Source organism: Pan troglodytes, chromosome 11 (genome assembly GCF_028858775.2).
Source record: "Pan troglodytes isolate AG18354 chromosome 11, NHGRI_mPanTro3-v2.0_pri, whole genome shotgun sequence".
NCBI classification, from domain to species: Eukaryota; Metazoa; Chordata; class Mammalia; order Primates; family Hominidae; genus Pan; species Pan troglodytes.
Genome location: NC_072409.2, coordinates 662,268 through 683,392, shown reverse-complemented (window position 1 = coordinate 683,392; position 21,125 = coordinate 662,268). Strand labels below are relative to the sequence as shown.

At 48.8% G+C, this 21,125-nt stretch overlaps 1 protein-coding gene across 50 annotated transcripts in view; it reads left to right on the top strand.

The window, feature by feature from the left end:
• The window catches only part of EHMT1 (euchromatic histone lysine methyltransferase 1), a 224,606-nt gene that overhangs the window by 131,814 nt on the left and 71,667 nt on the right, over positions 1-21,125 (top strand). For 38 of the 50 annotated variants that reach the window (XR_010148800.1, XR_010148798.1, XR_010148801.1 and 35 more), the window contains 4 exons: positions 8,041-8,118; positions 9,879-9,999; positions 13,587-13,718; positions 18,380-18,525. Coding sequence is in view for 46 of the 50 variants with exons in the window: in XM_063788053.1 (XP_063644123.1) it covers positions 8,041-8,118; positions 9,879-9,999; positions 13,587-13,718; positions 18,380-18,525 (477 nt within the window). In the remaining 4 variants the exon portion in view is untranslated. The remainder of the gene's footprint in view (positions 1-8,040; positions 8,119-9,878; positions 10,000-13,586; positions 13,719-18,379; positions 18,526-21,125) is intronic. The other 12 variants (XM_054659312.2, XM_054659310.2, XM_063788062.1 and 9 more) reach the window with 1 other exon arrangement.

Sequence of the window (21,125 nt, the reverse complement as noted above, 5' to 3'; positions counted from 1 at the left end):
CTTGCTTTCACCCAGGCTGCAGTGCAGTGGCACGATCATAGCTCACTGCACTCAACCTCCTGGGCTCAATGATCCTCCCATCCCAGCCCCCCGAGCAGCCGGGACCACAGGCTCACGCCACCATGCCTGGCTAATTTTTAAATTTTTTTGTGGAGACGGGGACTCGCTTTGCTGCCCAGGCTGGTCTTGAGCTCCTTTGCTCAAGTGATCCTCCCGCCTCAGTCTCCCAGTGTTGGGAATACAGCCATGAGCCACGGCGCCCGCCCTCTTGAACTTGTTCTGGGCTCTAGATTGACAGGAATGATATTGCTGACAGCTTGAAGTGCTGATTGGCGGCTTGCTGTGTGCTCGTTTGTGGTTGGCTTTGCGTGGCCTGCCACCTTGCACTGTGGACCACACATGGGCCAGGCGTGCTCTCTTCACAGACAGCCTCATCCTGTGTCCACCCAAGGACAAGCACCAGCACGGGCCAAGGCCCCAGCCTTGTCACAGCGGTGCTGTTGCCCCTGGCCAGGTATGGGCACCTGGGCCAGTGTCTCAGGGAAACTGAGGAAGTTCTTAGACATACAGTTTCGGAGTTACATTCACGCTTTTTCAGTTCTGAGGGGTCAGTTACGAGTGACGCATTTCATAAGGACGAACAGTGGAAAGTTAAGAATCAAGTTGACATGCAAATCTGTGGTTTATTGTTCGAGTGTGTCCAACCATGTTTATTTAGACGCAATCTTGTATCTAAGAAGTTATTCCAAAACTAACAGTAGGAATAGCAGTCCAGGTGAGTTCATCCAAATAGTGACTTATTGGAAAATGCATAATTTTAGTGGTTAAGGTTTTTCCCCTTTCAGTCAGCTTTGTGTGCTATGGCGTATCCCTGAATGTATACAAAGCATTTTCTATCATTTGTCAGAGTTTTGGGGATGTGTTTTCTTCCTTTTGCTTCAATTTCAAAGTCTGTTGTACATTTTTAGCAGGTTTTAGGGCAAATTTTTGAATGTTGCTCCCAGCTTTTAGCTTGATTATTTAAAAATTCGTTGGAAATATTACCATTAGATATTTAAAGAGGATTTAAAAATTTTTTATTTTAAGATAATTATTAGTTTTTTCTCCTCTTATATGAAGAAGCATGAGGAAGAAAACACAGCATCATCACCCCATTGTCCTGGTGGCTCTGGCACTCTGAAACAGTCACTACAGGAACTTCCTTAGATGTGCCCAGCACAGCCCAGCCCTCCCCGAAGGACAGGCAGCCCTGACTGCACCGTGGGGAAGCAGCTACCCCAGCAGCTGCTGCGGTCTCTGCACACACGTGTCTGTCGCTCCAGTGCACTGTCTGTTCAGCTGTGTTACGCTCTTTCTGTCAAGTTACAAGGGGTATTCAGTGTCACAGTTTTGCTGAGTATGCCGGAGGCTCATAAGTGCTGTCTGCATTTACAGTGTAGCACTTTGATGTCACCAGGCCACCTCTGACTGTATCCTTCCACCTGCAGAGACCTGAGGGGTGTGGTTTCCTCACCTTCCCCAGCAGGGCTGCCTTCTTGGAGTCCAGCAGCTCTTCATTGCTGAGTCATGCCTGGGGCTGAGCAGCCAGCCACCAGTGTTTGTTCCTCTGTAAGCCGCTTGCTAAATAGCCCCTGCTCATTTTTCTTCTGGATTTTGCATCTTTTGAATGTAGTCTGACGATCTTTTTTGTCAATGAAGAGTTGATCTGTTGGCTCCAGTATGAGCTGAGGTTTTTTCCCCAGGTGGATTTTGGGTTTTTTGTTTTGTTTTTTATTTTTTGGGGACAGGGTCTCACTCTGTTGCCCAGGCTGGAGTGCAGTGGCGTGATCACGCTCAGTGCAACCTTGAACTCCTGGGCTGAAGCGATCCTCCTGCCTCAGCTTCCTGAGTAGCTGGGGCTACAGGCACGTGCCACCATGTCCAGCTGATTTTTTTTATTTTTTGTAGAGACAGGATCCCACTGTGTTGCCCAGGCTGGTTGAACTCCTGGGCTTAAGTGAACCTTCCACCTCAGCTTCCAAAAGTGCTGGGATTACAGGCGTGAGCCACCACGCCCAGCCGATTTTGTCTTTTGACCTTGTCTGTAGTGTCAGAACTCCCAGGTACTAATCAGTTTCTTTATGATTTCTGAGTTCTGTGTTCTAATTATGATAAAAACCTTTCTCACTGTTGATTTTGAATGAATTGATGTATGCTATCTTCTAATACTTCTTTTATTTCATTCTTGTATATAAATATTTGATTCATATAGAATTAAAATATCAGGTAGGGCTGCTCAGAATGGGGGAAGTTTATGACATATTAATTATATCTCAATAAAGCTTTTAAAAGAAAATGTGAGGTAAGGGTCCCAGGGCTTCCCTTAAAATGCTTAGGTTTCAGCTCCACTTACTGACCGACATTTCTTCCCTTCTCATTTACAACACCACGTTTATCATGTACCATATGGGATATTAATTTCAGTCTACTTCTCGATTCTCTCTTTCGATTGAGGTTCTCATCTTCTAGAGGAACTGGACACTGAATAACTCTAGGTATTTGTCATAAAGTAAAACATTAAATGACTGTCAAGGCAAGAAAAGAATCAAGAAACAAAAGCAAAGCCAAGAAGAAAATGTGGTCAGTGTAAAACAGAACAAGATAGCAGGAACAGCCTTAACTAGATGGGCACTGACAATCAACAGTGATAGTTTCGTTACGTAAGTGGCTCCAGAGAATAGAGAAGGATAGGAAAAGTACGCTAGCCCATTCTGAGACTAAAATATAGGCTGAAGTCACCTAAATCCTAAATACATTTTTTTTTTTTGAGACTGAGTCTGGCGCTGTCACCCAGGGTGGAGTGCAATGGTGCGATCTCGGCTCACTGCAACCTCTGCCTCCCAGGTTCAAGCAATTCTCCTGCCTCAGCCTCCCGAGTAGCTGGGATTATAGGCACCCACCACCACACCCAGCTAATTTTTGTATTTTTAGTAGAGACGAGGTTTCACCATGTTGGCCAGGCTGGTCTTGAACTCCTGACCTCAAGTAATCGACCTGCCTCGGCCTCCCAAAGTGTTGGGATTACAGGCGTGAGCCACTGCGCCCGGCCTCCTAAATAAAATATGAATCAAATGCAATGACATATTAAAATAATGATTGTAAGGAAGTAGGGCTTACCCCAGGATGAGAGTGATTCATTACTAGAAATAGATTATTTAAAGACCAGGATTTACTAGGTTAACAGAATAAATGAGAAAAACTACACAGCGTATATGTGTTTTTAAAAAAGGCATTTTATAAAGTTCAGTCAGCTTTCTGTTTTCTGAATTTGGGGGGATTACATTGTGATTGCATGTATGACAATGGTACAGTTGAGTAATGATGGAAGAATGACGTACCTGTGTGGCCACCACCCAGATCAAAGCCTTGAATTCTGGTGGCACTGCAGAAGCCCACTGACCTCCCATCCCCAAAAGTAACCCCTCTCCTGAGTGCTAACCCTGTAGGATGGTCGTGTTTGAAGTGCTAACCCTGTAGGATGGTCGTGTTTGAAGTGCTAACCCTGTAGGATGGTCGTGTTTGAAGTGCTAACCCTGTAGGATGGTCATGTTTGATTTCGTTCTTTCTATAAATGGAATTACACAGAATGCATTCTTTCTTTTTTTTCTTTGAGTGTGGCTTATTTTACTCAACATTGTGTTTCTGGGATTTATTTATATTATTAGTTAATTTTCATTGTTATGGAATAGTAGTTTTCAAAGTGGTCTGGGTGGGGGCATTCTGAGACCTGTTCGGAGAGTCTGCAGATCAAAACTGTTATCATACTAATGCTCAGATGTTGGGTGCCTTTTTCACTATCATTCATGAATTACATGTGATGGCGGCCTTGCTGTGGTGGCTGACACTGTGTCCTTGTAGTTTGAACATGTCTCAGCTTAAATTTCTACTACAGTACATGTTAATAGATACTTGTATTAACAAACGTTCTTTATGGTTCTTGGTGCTATTTCGGAGTGTGCGGGGCCTCAGGCCAGGGAGGCGACCATACAAGTTCCTCTGTATGGCTGCTCTCGTGTCTGTGTCCGTCCCACTGTGGATGGCCTGTGGGTGGTTCCAGTGGGGCCGTCCTGGAGGAGGTTGCTGCCAGCACCCCCATACAGGTGTTGCCCCAGGTACCCACTGGGAACGGAACCGCCATGCCTTGTGCTGGCCTCCATGGACTCTGCCATGCGGCTCCCCACGGTGGCTGCTCAGGTTGCCTTCTTCCCCACCGCCTCGGAGCATCCCCTCTGCTGTGCCGGCCACACTCGGTGCTGCCACTCCAACGAGCAGATAGTGGCATTACGTTTTCAGTTTAATTTGCATTTTCATGATTTATGAGAAGGTTGAATACTTTTTCACATACTTACTTTGCCATTTGGATGCCTTTTGTGAAGTGCCTATTCACATCCCAAACATTTATCTACTGGGCTGTTTGTCCTTTTTGAAACATGTTTTGTAGGGGTTCTTTGGCCTGGAAACAAGCCCTTGTTGTGTAGTCGACATGATTCCTTCTTCTGCATGTGGCCTGCCTTTTCACTGAAACAGTACCCGGTTTAGCCATTCTGCTCAGAAGCCACTTGCCAGAACCTGTTGCTTGACAGCTGGTGCGGCAGCCACTCTGGGTGCTGGTGAAGGGAGAGCTGGACCCTCTCCCCTCTTAGCCTGAATCTGTTAGTGAGCCTGGTGTCCAGAGTTGTGTCCTGCTGGGTGGGGGACAGGCAACTTTTGGTCTGTGGCCTGCTACCCACCCCCAGGACAGATGTGGGAAGCTCCTGGCCTGCTCCTGACCTGCTACCCACCCCCAGGACAGATGTGGGAAGCTCCTGGCCTGCTCCTGACCTGCTACCCACCCCCAGGACAGATGTGGGAAGCTCCTGGCCTGCTCCTGGCTTCTCTTTTCCTGTTTCACTTGGGTGTCAGCCTTCTCAGTTCACCTGCATCAGACTCCAAGTTCCCTATTTACTTTATTATTTGTGTGTGTGTGTGTCTTGCTCTGTTGTGCAGGCTGGAGTGAGTGCAGTGGCAAATCATAGTTTATTGTAGTCTTCACCTCCTGGGCTCAAGTGATCTCCCACCTCAGCCTCCAAAGTAGCTAGGACCACAGGCATGCGCCACCATGTCCAGCTAATTTTTTTTTAATTAATTTTTCTGTAGAGATGAGGTTCTCTCAGTTGACAGCCTCTCACTATGTTGCCCAGGCTTATCTTGAACTTCTGGGCTCACGTGATCAACCTGCCTTGGCTTCCCAAAGTGCTGGGATTCTAGGTATGAGCCATGGCACCCAGCCTCTTCTTAATTCTGATGTCAGTGGTTACCCCTTCTCTTTCTAATCTCTTTGGGTTTTCAGCTTCCACTTGATTCCTTACAGCTGTCTTATGCACAGTGATCAAGCAGCCTCTTATAAAGAAGCTCTTGTTCCTTCCTTAAAAGTCGCTTTGCCAGAGTTTTGGAAGGAAGTGGAGTTAGCTGTGGTGTTAGTCTGCTGTTAATTGGTGGTTTCATTGCCTTGTCTTGTTTTTGAAATAAGAAACCTGTCCGGTGACATGAAAACTCCTGTCAAAGCCGACTGAAGTGTCGGAATGCTTACAGAAGGGTTAGAACATTTCGATGGTCAGTCGTGAAGCAAGGGAGGAGAGGCTGCTGCTTTCACCTCTGACACGAATGCGGCAGCACTGACTGTTCCTGCTGATTCTGTAAGAGAAGAACCGGAAATAAACATTAATATTTTAAAAGACAAGAGAGAAGAGTTTGCTGAAAATATACTCATCCATCTGAAACATCTAGCAAAATCAGCTCAAAACCTATTACAGCTCCTAAGCTGACCTTACATATGATCAAGACATAAGACCAGTTATTTTCCTGTATAGCTGCAATAACCAATTAGAAAATGTAGTGTCAGCATTATCAGTAAAATCAATAAATGTCTAGAGATATTTTTAAAGATTTTCTCTGTAGAAAATTTCAAGCTGCACAAACACACAGAGGACAGTGAGCAGTCTCCAGCATTTGGCCTCGTTCTCCACACGTGGGTTGTCTTGGAGCAGATATTTCAGTAGGGATCTTTAAAAGATAAGGACTCTTTGAAAGACAAACCACAATATCAGACCTAAAAAGTTAGTTGTAATTTCTTAATATCACCAGAGTACCTAGAAATAAACTTAACAACAAAAAAAAGAGTGTTCCTTGTTAATGTGGAGGAAAACTATAAAACTGGTGAAAGAGTTTAAAAATTAAGTTCCTAGAGAGACTTATGATTTGCCTCAGTGACAAGATCCATTGTTTTATTTTCTCCATGTTTGCCTCTAAATTCAGAACAGCTCCCACCAAGATCCTAGCAGGACTTTTGTGTAACTGCCGGTTCTGAAGTGAGGGTGGAGGTGGAGACCCTCTGGAGTAGTGGTGGGGACTGTGCACAGTGGGGGACACCGGAGCTCGGGACGCGGCTGCCGGAGGGGGCGCGGCTGCCGGAGGGGACGCTTACTCAGGAGCGCTGAGGCGGTTAATGAGTGGGACAGGGAGCCTGTGACATGTATAAAGGTCGATTGTAAGACTGGGGTATTAAATCAGTGGTCAAGGGGTCATGAACTTTTTAATAACTATGGTTGGGCCAGTTGACTAATATTTTGGGAAAAGGCAGCCTGCACTTGTGTCAGGGCACGTAACAAATGTGAGCTCCATTCTAGAGTCTGACAGTGGTGCTTGCTGCACAACTCAGAATATATGAAAAACCACTGAACCGTACACTTTGCAGGGTCGGTTTTAGAGTAGGTGAAACATATCTTACTGTGGCTATTATTTTAAAAAACGAATTCCAGAAGATTTAAAGTGTCAATATAAAATATTGAACTATGGGTAAAAATATTGGAAGCTGTTTTTTCCAATCTCAAATGAGGACGTTCTTCTAGTGTAAGACACAAACCTGGAAGCCATGAAGGAAAAGATGGACACCTTTGACTTGTTCAGATAAAATTCAAAAGTTTTATGTGATAAGAGATATCAGAAATGGAGCTTTAAAAACTTGACAGGAAAAACAGGGGTCTCGCTGTGTTGCCCAGGCTGGTCTTGAACTTCTGGCCTCAAGCAATCCACTCGCCTAGGCCTCCCAGAGCATTGGGATTACAAGCGTGAGCCATCGAGCCCGCAGAGTACACCCTTGATGTGAAGTCGCATGGGTGCCTGTCCACTGGGAAATGCAGAGAATAGTGGAATAGCGCAGCAAGGGCAGCCCCATGCCGCCTCAGGGAGTGCCGGGTACAGGGCGGACGGAGACTCACGTATGTTTCAGTGTCTTTTGCACTGAACGTCTATTTGTGTATTGCCTGTGCTTATAGAAAAGATAAATACAGCAGAAAAAATAAGATGTGTCTGTTCTGGTGTGGAAAGAATTCCAGAACATATTTTTAATTAGAAGAAAATAATATTCACAGAACTGTTGAGTGTCCTGCCATCTGTGCAGACTAGAAATGCACTGTCGTCTGTGGGCCCACGTCTGCCTGGATGTTCACTGGAAGGAGGCGTGGGCAGCTTAGCTGTGGTGGCTCCGAGGATTGGACTGGGATCATGGGTGTGTGGGGGTAGGTCTCACACTGTGTATTGTTTTGTGGCCTCTGAAAATCTTTTTATGATTGTTCTGTGTGTTTTGTGATGTGTTTATTGAATTATCCCATTCATAAGATACATTGAGTACCTGAACCCTCACTGATACAGCACCCAGCGGGTGAGCTCTTGCCTCAGTCCGCACCAGGGCAGCCACTCTCTGGTCCCGATGTGGAGACAGGACCGGGGAGCAGAGTGGAAGCTCAGAGTGTGTCTCTGGCCCTGCCTGGACCAGCACTCGGTCACCCCACACACCAGCCAGGGCTGGAGCAGGCCGGCGGCGCCCCCGCCCCGCGAGCGTCTCCGGCGTGTGCGGCCAGTGCCCGTTTCGAGGTTTGCTTTGGATCCGTCATCTGCCACTAAAGGATGTAATTGGTTTCTGTTTTCTGTTTGGGTTCCCGCTTCGACTGTGTGGCTGATCAGATGGACGGGGAGTCCGAGGAGGAGCAGGAGTCCGTGGACACCGGGGAGGAGGAGGAAGGCGGTGACGAGTCTGACCTGGTAATGCCCAGCGCCTCCTCCTGCGTCTGTGCTGACGTAGAGGAGATGCAAAGACACCAGCGTCCTTCAGTCCTTTACCCAACCCTTGTTGCCTGAGCGCTCACCCATGTGCTTGGAGCTGGTCATGGTGATGGCCGCAGATGGGTCCTGTCCCTGGCGAAGCCTCATGAGAAAGACACTGTGCAGAGTTGCAGCGCAGGGCTGGGCCTGGCACGGGGCTGCCCCGGCTGTGTGCTGGGTGGGGTGGAGTTGAGTGGCCTGTGGAGGTTCTCAGAGGGAGAGGGTGTGGTGGGAGCCGGCAGCAAGGACAGCTGTTTGGGATTCCGCTGCATCGGCTGATGTGCGAGAAGTAAGGGCTGGATTTGAAGGTTTCCAGGTAGAACGGCAGAGGGAAAGGGTGTGGCGGGAGCCGGCAGCAAGGACAGCTGTTTGGGATTCCGCTGCATCGGCTGATATGCGAGAAGGAAGGGCTGGATTTGAGGGTTTCCAGGTAGAATGGACAGAACTTTCTGGTGGTGAGGACAGGAGGGAAGAGGGGTTCTGCTCCGTCCCTACTGAAGCCTGTTATTCCTTGAGGAGGGTCCAGATCGGAATTGTGCACCCTGGTCTGCGGAAATTGGGGGTTGGAAATGGGTAAGAGCAGCAAGTCCCCAGGATGGAGCCTCAGGAAGCCCCCAGCCTGTGAGGGTTCCACAGGGGAGGAGAAGTTGGCTCCTGCGTCTGAGGAGGAGCTGTCTGTGCCGTGGGGGGAAAGCTTGGCAAGTTTGGGTCACATGAATTGGGAAATGCTCTGAAACAGGAGAAGTGGCTCACGGTGTGGGCTCATTACACCAGCGAGTGGGAGGAGGACACAGGGGCCGAGCAGCGAGTGGGAGGAGGACACGGGGGCCGTGGTGTTCGGCGATGAAGGGGTCTGTCTTTGGGTGGCAGAGGGGCAGCTAGATTTCCAGCAGCAGCAGCTTTAGGTGTGGCGCTTGCTGAAATTCTTCCCAAAAGTTTTGCCGTGCGGGGAGCACAGGGGAGCCGGGGCTGTGTGTGCTGCAGACAGGGCTCCCGGTACCGTCCTCACGTGGGACCCAACTCAGGAAGAAGGCTGCCCAGCAACAGGCCTTGTGCAGGGACATGTTCAGTTGGTCAGCGAGGCCCACGTGCTGCTGCTGTGCCTACCTTAAATGTCCCCCGCCCACTGTGGCCTGCACGTGGCCTCCTGTGGAGGGGTGGGGGCGCCTGCTGTGCATCCGCGTGTGACATGTGGCATGGATGCCCTTGCCGCATCCGGATTTTAGAAGCAGATGCTTAAAACATATCTTGAAATATTATAAGTTAATTACAACCTCTGTCCTTGTTCTCTGTGTAGATCATTCATGTGGGTAGATTCTGAAGCAAGCCGAGCGTTGATTGTCCCTTTTCTTGTGAGCGAGATGAACGGACCCTTTTCCTGAGCTTATTTAGTTCCTGAGTAGAACTTTCCAATTTATTTATTCTTTTATGCCAAACTCAAATAAGATGGATACATTTCACTTTCTGCTTTTGTTTTGTTTTATCTCTAAAGGGACTGAGCTGAGAGAGAGAGTTAGGGAAAAGCGCAGGGTGCCTTTAAGCTTGTGACCCAGGAAAATGTCTACAAGTTAAGTTCACCGTTTAATTGAAGATCAAGACATAGCCAGTGTTCTGTTTTGCAAGAAAACACTTGTAGTGCTCTTGCCTTCCGTAGCTTCCTGTGCTTAGTGGTTTATATGCCTGCCCGTTTGGTTCTCCAGAGTTCGGAATCCAGCATTAAGAAGAAATTTCTCAAGAGGAAAGGAAAGACCGACAGTCCCTGGATCAAGCCAGCCAGGAAAAGGAGGCGGAGAAGTAGAAAGAAGCCCAGCGGTGCCCTCGGTAAATGCCGTGGGGGTGTGAGCCATCACGGGGACTGCCTGGGAGGGGATGATGCCAGGAGGCCCACCTGGGGTTGGGGTGCGTAGGATTTCATTAGAAAAGAGGGCATCACTGTTTAAAAAAAATGTTTGAAATGACTTTGTTAGAGAAACTCAAGTGATTCTAAAGTAGTTTCCTTCTGGCCAATGTAGTGGACGTTGACTTCACTGTTGTTGTTTTTAATTTAATTTTTTTTTTTTTGAGACAGGATCTGGTTCTGTTACCCAGGCTGGAGTGCAGTGGCACGATCTCAGCTCACTGCAGCTTCCACCTTCTGGGCTCAGGCGATCATCCTACCTCATCTCCCCAAGAAGCTGGGACTATAGGCGTGTGCCATCATGCCCAGCTTATTTTTTTGTGTTTTTTTGGTAGAGATGGGGTTTTGCTATGTTGGCCAGGCTGGTCTCGAACTCCTGAGCTCAAGCGATCTGCCCGTTTTGGCCTCCCAAAGTGCTGGGATTACAGGTGTGAGCCACCGCGCCCGGCCCCAACTTCATTGTTGAATGTTGAACCGAGGTGAATCATTTGCTGCCCGCATGGGTGACTGGAACCTGTGGCCTGCATGGGCAGCTCCCACGTTGTGTGCAGGAACCGGCCCCTCAGTGAGGCACCTGTGCCTCGGTCAGAGTCCCCTGTTCCAGAGCAGCTTTGTGAATCACAACGTGAATGCAGGAAGGAAATCTCCTCAAACCCAGAAGGGATGCAGCAGGTTTAGGGTGCCAAGGGCCGTTTTTGTTTCCAGCTTAACCGAGGTGCACCTGGCGTACAATAAAATGCACAGAAATAAATTACACAATTTGACAAGTTTTAACGTGCTTATGACCTTGAATCCATCACTACAGTCAGATGATCAGTGCCATGAGCTCCTCTGTCACCCCGGGTCCCTCCTGCCCTTTGATAACCTGGCCCCTTCCCTGCCTCCCTTCCCTGCTCCCAGGCAGCCCCTGGTCTGCTCTGTTTCTGTGTATTGGTTAGTGTTCTGTAGAATTTTATATAGATGGAACTGTGTGGTTGTTTTTCATCTGGCTTCTCTGAGTATAATTGTTTTGAGTTGCCAGGCTGTCGAATGGCCAGGAGTTTGTTTCTGTCCATTGCTGAGAAGTGTCCCATTGTGTGGCTGCCCCACAGTCTATCTGTCCATTCATCCGTCCATGGGCTTTGGGCTCTTTCCAGCCTTGGCTGCTAGAAATTAAGTGGCCGTGAACATTTGTGTGCAAGTCTTTTTTGAACAGGTGCTTCCCTAGATCTTGGTTAGGTATCTGGGAGTGGAATGGCTGAGTAGAGTGGTGTGTGTTCAGCTCTTCAGGAAGCTGCCAAGCTGTTTTCCAAGCACTGGTCCTGTTTTAGGTCCGCACAACACACAAGCATTCCAGTTCCCCTCTGTCCACGCCAGCACTTGTTAGGGTTAGTCTTTTTAATTCCAGTGGATCTGTGGGTGTGCAGTGGTGTTTTACTGTAGTTTCAATGCCGTTACCTAATGAGTAATGAGATTGTACATTTTAGCCTTCATTTAGTTTTTTTGAAACGTGTCTGTTCACATCTTTTGCTCACTTTTAAAATCTGGTTGTTTTTCTTCTCATTGGGTTAAAAGAGTTTTTAACATATTCTGGAGACAAGTCTTTTATCAGGTGGATGTTTTGCATGTATTTGTACCTAGTCTCTGACCTGCCTTTTCATTTTCCTAATGCTATATTTAGAAGAGCAAACGTTTTTAAGGTTTTCTTGAAGTCCAAGTTACGAATTATTTTACTTGGGGGGTTCATGCTTCTGTGCTGTAAGAAATCTTTGACAGACCCAGGTCACAGATGTTTTGTCCCTTGTTTTCTTCTTGGCATTGCAGGCTCCGCGCTTGCCTGTCGGTTCATTTTGCACTGATGTTTGAGTGAGCTGTGGCGCAGGCCCCTTCTTGGCAGTGGGTGTGCAGCTGCCATAGGCACTGCTGCTTGAGTTGATTTTTCTCCCCCTGTTGACATTCAGTGTGTGGGCTGTTCCTGGACATTCTGGTCTGTTTCATTTATTTATTTGTTTATCCTTATACCAGTGTCACCGAGTGGCAGCACTTTGTTCTTATTCACAGTGATTTTGGCTAATCTAGATTCCCCAGTGTAGAGTACCTCTGTTAACTGGATGTTGGGGAGGCGTCATCCCCTGAAAAGAGAGGGTTGCGGGAGACCTGGGGCGTGAGGCAGTCACCATGGAGGCTCCTGGCGTTTGAGGGTGGAGGACGTGTGAGCCCCCCGGGAACTGCGTGTGGTGCTTCAGTTACGTTTCTCTTCACCTCAGTTTATTGATTCAGATCATAACACCAGATGTGGCTTTTACTGTTGGCCAACAAAAGCATTTTAGAGCCAAGACTAAAAGTTGTTTTTGGGGTAGAGATTTCATCTTTGTCATCTTGGCTGTAATGTGCAAAATGTGTGCTTTTAAATATTCACAGAGGAGTTTGAATTTTATATCTTTATGAATTTTTTATTTAAATCTTCTTTTCGTTTAAAACTATACAAAGTGTACTCCTGTTCTTCAAGTTGATGATGGTGATTTCTCAAAGGTGGTTGGCTTTTCCTGTCTGTCTAAGATCTAGGTGGAGCATGTGGCTTGAATGAAAAGACTGGTTACCATACCTCTCTGTGCTAGTGTTCATTTATTTCCAGTCATTGAAATAAGATTGGTGACTAGTCCCTAGAAGCTTGGCTGTGAAATGTGACCATCTGCCCTTGGCCGGAGTTAGATATTACCTGGTACAGGTACACACTTTCATAGGCCTCCTCAGTGAATGCCCTTGTGATTACAAACACCCAATTTTATATATCTTTCTCCGGCCCTCCTGGGAAGTGTGGACAGGCTGGCCTGGCCACCACTCGTGTGTCCTTGAGGGCAGGGAAGCCCACAGAAGTGTTTGCACCCCCCACTGCCCTCGCTGCCAGCCAGGGGACACCGGTCCTTCTCACAGCACCCTGCTCCCTGGCACCTTCTGTGGGTGTCGTGAGCCTCCCGTGTTTACTGGAGTCAACACTGATCCTTTCCGGGAGCCTCCCTGGATGTCAGCCAGGACGCCCGGGAGGTCATTGCTTTCTCTCTGACACAGATTTGCCTGCAACACGGCACCTTGGGCCATCTCTTTAGCTACTTTACATCTGATCTTTCAAATCTGCAAGTTAGATTTTTCTGTTTTATTTAAAAATAATCTACAACATATGACTACCATGTTTTTATCTGTTTCTTTGATCATTTGATAGCTTTTATGTAGTTGGTGTAGTTACAGAGAAAGATGTACTGACATGTTGGTGCCTTTGTTTTTGTCTGTACAGCTTCTCTCCTCCCCCATGAATATTATGTCTAAAAGGGGGAATTAGCAAAATAATAAGCGGGAGAGAAAATGATAGTGAAACTGGAATGATCTAAACCATAGTGGGTTTCAACTTGTGCTTTCGAATGGATTAATTAGAAGTAGTCCATCTCCTGGGGCCCCAGCCTTGCTGCCCTGTGCGTCTGGGTGGGTACGGCCGCCTGGGTGCGTGGTGTCTGATGTGTGTGCCTTTCATGCCTAGGTTCTGAGTCGTATAAGTCATCTGCAGGAAGCGCTGAGCAGACGGCACCAGGAGACAGCACAGGGTACATGGAAGTTTCTCTGGACTCCCTGGATCTCCGAGTCAAAGGAATTCTGTCTTCACAAGCAGAAGGTGAATGTGGTGTTGTAACTTAGACCGGGCGCCATCTTGGTCCTTTGTCTTCTGGGCTCCTTCCTCTGTATTAGCCTGATGCCCCTTGGTGGACACTAGTAGAAGATCGGGTTAACTGCATCACTTCCAGCTGAGGTATAGACAGGATGGGGTGCGTTTGCTGTGTCCCGGTGTTCAAGTGAAGAAAGAGACATTACGGAAACCCTCTGAGAGTCAACTGGCAAAGCCCAAGCATGGCCCAGCGTGGCGGTCGTCTCCCTCCGTGGGTCAGGTGTGCTCCGTGGAGGATTGCCCACGGCCAGACGCCCTCCCTGGTGGCATCTCAGGACACACGGGGACGTACTGTTGAATAAGGTGTCTCTGATTGGCTGAAATATGTCCCTGGTCAGTGTTGAGCTGAGAGTTCTGACATACGTTCTGTAATGGAATATTCGTATTTAGTGTATTTTTGTACCTCTAAATCGCAGGTGAATCAGCAGCTTCTGTTGGGAGTTGTTGTGCCAGAAGTTGTCCGTTCTCACACTTTCTATCAGTTTTTTCTCTTTTTAAGCAACTTAGAAACCTTATATGAGTGAAAAGTAGCTAATACCTATTTGATTATTTGGGAAGATTTATTTGAAGCATGATGTGGAGGAAATGAAAATCTTATTTACATTCCCCACAGATCTTACTGGTGTGGCATTGCAGACTACTGCAGGGGGCTTAACGGGCCATTTAAAAATGACAAATAGCTAGCTTTTTAGGGTTTTGAACACTGAGGGAGGTTTGAGTCACCTATGTAATTCACCTAGGAAATCACATCTTTAGCTTAAGATAGAAATCTTAGGCTAGTCCGGCTGGGCGCGGTGGCTCACACCTGTAATCCCAGCACTTTGGGAGGCCGAGGTGGGCAGATCACGAAGTCAGGAGATCGAGACCATCCTGGCTGACACGGTGAAACCCTGTCGCTACTAAAAATACAAAAAGTTAGCCGGGCGTGGTGGCGGGCGCCTGTAGTCCCAGCTACTCGGGAGGCTGAGGTAGGAGAATGGCGTGAACCCAGGAGGCGGAGCTTGCAATGAGCCGAGATGGCGCCACTGCACTCCAGCCTGGGCGACAGCGAGACTCCGTCTCAATTTAAAAAAAAACAAAAAACAACAACAACAGCAACAACAACAAAAGAAATCTTAGCCTAGTCCATCATGGAAACGATGATATTTTTTCCTCTTCTTGCACCAGATGGAGCAGATCCCCCTCAAGTATCACGAAGTCCTTAGCATAGTCACCCCATGCTTTCCGAGTATAACACTGAGTGCTTCAGTTCTCTAAACTTGCTTTTAGATTTGGAGGTCTCAGGAAGTTACTTGGTTTTAAGGAGTAAATGGTATTTCATTTTGTCAAATCGACTCCTGCTGTGGTGGCCTTGGGCGTGCTGAGTGGCAGGAGACCGGGAGCTGGCACATGGAGGCTGTTCCACCTGTCAGTGTGCGCCTGCTGTCTCTGGTGAGGTCGGGGGAAGGTAGCTCTAAAGGAAGGATGGTGCTGAGCATCAGGGCCAGAGGGCGAGAGCCAACGCAAAGCCGGAGGAGAAATGGCAGCGAGTAGAGGCTCCTCGGCTTGTGTGACATTTTGTAAACTGCCTCCCAGAATTGATTTCCCTGTGTTTGATCAGCGCCGATTGGTCAGTCAGCGATTGGCCTGTTCAGTCATGCTCTTGATGTAGATCATGAGTGCGTAGAAGAGACAGGCGGTGGCGCCCACTGTGCTGGCCGTGTGGCCTGGGACCCCAGAGGGAGGCAGTGGTCAAGTGGCGCTGGATGGGGTCTGGGGCTCTGGGAGACCTGGGTGGTGTGTGTCTCAGATGGGACAGGCACGATCGGCCTGTGGAGTGTGCTGAGCGGGTCAGTGGGGGCAGGTGATGCCGCTGGTTGTGGGTCAGGGGGTCCAGGCTTGAGCCTTGGGCCAAGGAGAATATGAAGATGAGAAGTCCTCTCCGTATGCATTCGTCTCTTTCCCCGTTGCCTTGCTCTTGGGCCTGCCTTATTGAGGCTGAATGGCGATGTCACCCAGCAGTGACAGGAGGCAGAGGGTCTGAGCCTGGGAGAGGCCAGGAGTCGGTAACCATGGCAACGTGGGCTAGGGCGGGAGAGGCAGAGCTTGGCGGAGGTTGATTGCTTGAGGCTTGCTTCAATCATTTCGTTTGATGTCCCTGGTAGTTCCACTGCGGGAACAGAAACACTCCACCTCCACGGAGGTGTCTGAGCCACTGCATTGTTATCCAAGCGTGTAGGCCCTGGGTTCTTACCTATCTCACTGCAGCCTCTTGGCCGCTGTCGGCCAGTGCTGTGGTAGGACAGTTATCTCACAGCGTTGTGGGGTTTGTGTGTGTTTTCTCCTTTTAAAAATCAGGTTGCTGAGCAGGATCATCTCAGAGGCCCCCCCAGCTTTAAACTTGTAGTGATTCGAATTCAAGTTTCACTTCATCGTTTTCCTGGTCTTTAGGGATTTGGGTGATCCAGAGGCGAGGCTGGGACCTCGGGCAGCACATGATTAGGAAGTGCCTCCTGCACAGAGTCCTTGATGGCAGCGTAGACCGTTCACGTGCTTTTTGGCTCTTTGCACAGATTTGGATTCTCTCCTGGCCGTGACCAATATCAGATTCCAAATGGGCTAGAGACAGACAGAAGCGGCTGTGGTGACTCAGCGTGGGTGTTGGTAAAAGATGCACTAAGAGGCTGGCAGGGCGGCTCAGGCCTGTAATCCCAGCACTTTGGGAGGCCGAGGCGGGCAGATCACAAGGTCAGGAGATCGAGACCATCCTGGCTAACACAGTGAAACCCCGTCTCTACTGAAATACAAAAAATTAGCCAGGCGTGGTGGCGGGTGCCTGTAGTCCCAGCTACTCAGGAGGCTGAGGCTGGAGAATGGCTTGAACCTGGGGGGCAGAGCTTGCAGTGAGCCGAGATCGCACCATTGCACTCCAGCCTGGGCGACAGAGCGAGACTCTGGCTCAGAAAAAATAAAAAGATGCACTAAGGCACAGTGCAGCTTTTAAAGGGTTTCCTTGAGCAGCGATTCATGAACGAGGCAGCTCCAAACCAGAAGCACGTTGGGAGCTGCACTGAGGAAACACGAGGGGAAGGATTTTTAGGGTGAACGTGGGAGTAAAGCCAGGAAAACACCCCACTGGTTCATGACACAGTTTCCTCGTTTGTTCTGTCCCTGCTGGAAAGTCCCTAGTTCTAGAGATTGGTTGGTTGCTTCTGAATGGTAGAGCTTAAGTTTTATTTTTCTTTACTATAGGCATTTGCCAGAAGTAGCCCAAGATATCCGTTGTTTTCAAATCAGGCAAGGTCAAGATGGCCTCCTTGGCTCAACTGGCTTTGTCTGTTCAAGGATTCTTTAGTCTTGGTCTCCATTTTAATTTACTTTAACACTATATTTTTAGATGTGAAAACAAGAGTTAATTTTTTTTTTTTTGAGACGGAGTCTCACTCTGTTGCCAGACTGGAGTGCAGTGGCACAATCTCGGCTCACTACAACCTCCGACTCCCTGGTTCAAGTGATTCTCCTGCCTCAGCCTCCTGAGTAGCTGGGATTACAGGCGCGTGCCCCACGCCCAGCTAATTTTTGTATTTTTTTTTTAATAGAGACGGGGTTTCACCGTGTTGTCCAGGAGGGTCTCGATCTCCTGACCTCGTGATCTGCCCGCCTTGGCCTCCCAAAGTGCTGGGATTACAGGCGTGAGCCACCGCGCCCAGCCAAGAGTTAATTATTTTTAATTAAGAGAGGTAATAGTGAGTATTTGAGACAATGATTCACCTTCTATTTCTGCTTTGACTGTTTAACAAAAAAGAAAACGTGAAATGCGATCTGGCTTCCTTTGGAAGCGGCACCCACTGTGGCCACTTGCCAAGCTTAAGGGTCTTCCTGGCGGTGCCCTCCACCCCCGCCCCTGCTGCTCAACAGCCTTGGCCTTGCCTGTCTCTCCCATCCCGGGCTGGGGCAGGGCATGGGGGCACCAGCCCTGGCTGTGCTGGGATGGGCCCAAGGCCGCCTGCCTGACCACGGCCCTGCTGCAGCCTTCCCTATGGACTATGCCGTCATTGTCAGCTGCATTTTGAGCTCTAATTCTCCTCTAGTTTATCTTTCCTTGTTTTTCCTGGTGCTTTCCTCTTTCAGCCTAATAAATGGGCTCTTTGGACTATTGTAGTAGGTGAGTGGGATTCTAGATAATAGATGAACCGTTATTAAAACCTTCCAAACTGATTTTTTTTTTTTTGTGGCTGCCATTCTAAAACCAAGTAGGAAAACAAGGTCTTAAAGGGCAGTGAATGCTCTTTTGTTTGAAAGCAAAAGATTTAGGAGCTACTGCCAGAGGTACCAGCCTCTGGCTTTGGAACTTGTGTCCTGGGTCCTGAGAACCTGAGAACACAGGTTAATAGGTGCCTCTTGAGACCCTGTCAGGGGGTTTGTTAGCTGGGGAGGCACAGGCCACCCCTTCATGTTGCCCAGGTGGTGGCCATCCCCGCCCCACGCAGGGCTGTTTGTGCTGGGTAATCAACCGCATTGCTTTCATTTCCTGGCGTGTGAGATCACTGTTGAGACTATAATCGATCACTTTCTAGATGTTCTTTTGAGGTCAGGATTGCATGAGCTGACATGTGTCTGTGTGACGTTAGGGTTGGCCAACGGTCCAGATGTGCTGGAGACAGACGGCCTCCAGGAAGTGCCTCTCTGCAGCTGCCGGATGGAAACACCGAAGAGTCGAGAGATCACCACGCTGGCCAACAACCAGTGCATGGCTACAGAGAGCGTGGACCATGAAGTAAGCACGTTTGTTTTCATTTAAAGCAGCCACGAGGAGTGAGTGAGAAAGCCCAGCCCAGCAGGGGCCCCAACAGCCCCTCGAGTGAGTTGTGCTGCGTGACCAGGGCGGGAGCCTGAGTGGATTCTGCGCAGAACCAATCGAGCAGATCCCAACAGTGAAATCACGGCACATGATGAAACACAGGTCTAGAGCTTGTTAAAAAGGAGGACTGTGTAGACAAAGTCTTTGAATGAAAATGGCCTGTTGTATTTCTTTTTTATGATCATGGTTTTGTCAAGGTTTTTCCTACCTTGCTATAAACAAAGTGAGTAGATTGAGGCAGGATAGTCACACCAAGGTGAGTCCAGAACTGCCCAGAACTGTGGTTTCCTGCAGGGCAGGCCCCGCAAGGGCCGGGCCTCGGCCACCTCCCTCCTTTCACCGGGGATCACAGACTCAGAGGGTTCAGCACGTCCCGTCTCTGCTGCCTCTGGGACAGGAGGGGGGATCAGGCAGAGCACAGACGGAATTAATGTTTTCTGAGAATTTCTCCAGTTCTTTTTAACAAGATTTCTTTCAGCCCTTAGAGCCTCGTGACCATGGCTGGCCATGGTGAGGGTCCGAGCAGGAGGCTTGTTGGCACCAGGCCGAGAGGCACCACATGCAGTCACACTGCTCAGGTGTCTGGCTGCCCCGGGCTTGCATTTGCTGTGGCCGAAGTCAGCACATGGCCATTAGTGTCGTCTGCTTCCTGAGGGGTGTGTCAGGCTGTTGCTTCCACGAGTTTCCTGGTCTTATTGGCCAGCGGATCCATCTTCAGCTCGATTATTGCGTCTTAGCTGCACATTGTGGAAATAAGTGAGCTGTGAACAGGACAACCATCCACGTAGCAATGCTGGGCATTATTCCAAGCCTTTTGCGTAGGGCGCTCCTCCAGGTCTCACGGCAGCCTGTGTAGCATCGGCCGTCGCCCAGGTGATACAGGTGAGGCCCGTGAGAGGGGCCAGGTGGCGCCTCCAGACTCACTGGCCTGCTGTGAGGAAGGCAGGAATGGGGGCCTTGTTCCAAAGGTCAGGCCCGACCGCTGTGTTGGGGAGCATGGGCAACACCCGGGAGGAGCGGGCAGAGCCCTGGAACAGGCCAGTCAGTTTCGCCCATGGCCCTCACCCTGGTGCCCGTTGGCGTGGCTGGGGTTTCTGATTCAGCAGGTCTGGCCTGGCTGGGATTTTGCTTTTCTAGAGTGTTCCCCGTTTCTCCTGATGCTTCTGGTCCAGGGACCACACTTTGAGAACCACTGGTTCTCCTCCTCTTCTCCTTCTCCGTAGGTGTTAAACAGGATCCAGTGGAGTCAGATCCCCATGTGACACGTGCTTCCCTGTGACTTTTCTCTCTGTATCTCCACGTTTCCGGTGCACGTGCCTTTACTCAGACTCCGACACTGGCGTTGCTTTTGTCTCATCCCAGCTAGGCGACATCTGCGTCAGCACCTCTCATCTGTGGCACGTGTGCCCAGCGGGCTCCCTATGTGACGGCTTTTCCCACCTCTGAGTGTTCATGTCACTCGCTGCATGTTCTGCCACACTCAGCCCCTCTGCAGAGCCCCTCACTTGTTTCAAAAGAACTTTCCATAGTGACAAGTGAGGGCGCAGTTAGCCTTTGGAACCCTCGACTCGGCTCCTCTGTCACCAGTGTTCTCTCCCACCCTTCTTTCTTGGTTTTGAACTACTTACTGTTTTAAAGCAAACCCCATTTTACTACTGAATAGCACAGTGTGTTTCTATTAAGATCAAAAGTGGACCATTGTCTCACATAACAGCAATGCTTTTCACGTGTAACAAAAATAACAATTTCCTGTTATTATTTAGTGCCTAGTCCATGGTCAAAGGTCTGTTGACAAAATGCCTTTTACTTTTTTTCTCTCTTTCTAATTGGATCCAAACTGGTTCCACTCATTAAATCAATCTGCTGCAATGTCTCTTAAGTCTTTTGTGTTTCTTTCACCCAGAACATTCTCTCTGTCCCCTGCTTCTTCCCATTTGCCACGCTGTTGGCTAAAAGAATCTGGATTCCAGATTCTGGACTTAGCTCATAACTGTCTTGTGTTGTTTAAGTCATTTGCCTTAGTTCCTATAGCCTGAAAGTTAGATTCAAAGACTTGGTTTACATTCACGTACCTAAGATTTTCATTTTATGATTTAATTCTGGCGAGAATGCTGTGGAGGTTCGTGTGCTGGGAGCGGTGCTGAGAAGGCTCTGGGTTTCTGAGGCGGCCGCCTGTCCGCCCGAAGGCCGTATTGTCCTTGGTGACCACTGCCTGCATCCATTGTTTCATTCAAAGTTTCAAAATGGTGATTTTGCCATTCTGTCATTCCTCCTGCAAGTACAGGCTGGAATTCTTTGGTACGGAAGAACTTCCCCACATCTGCTAGGGCTGTTTCGTACCTCTGAAACAAGCTTCAGCCGGGATTGGCAGAATAAATAGCTACTTGTCTTTGCAGAGTAATGAATGGGTGCTCTAACAACCTCTAGTGGTATCCTGAGGGCTTGATTTTGCTTCTCTCTGTCCCCTCTCCACCTCCCTTTCTCCCTTAGCATTCTTAAGAACTCATGGTCTTCTC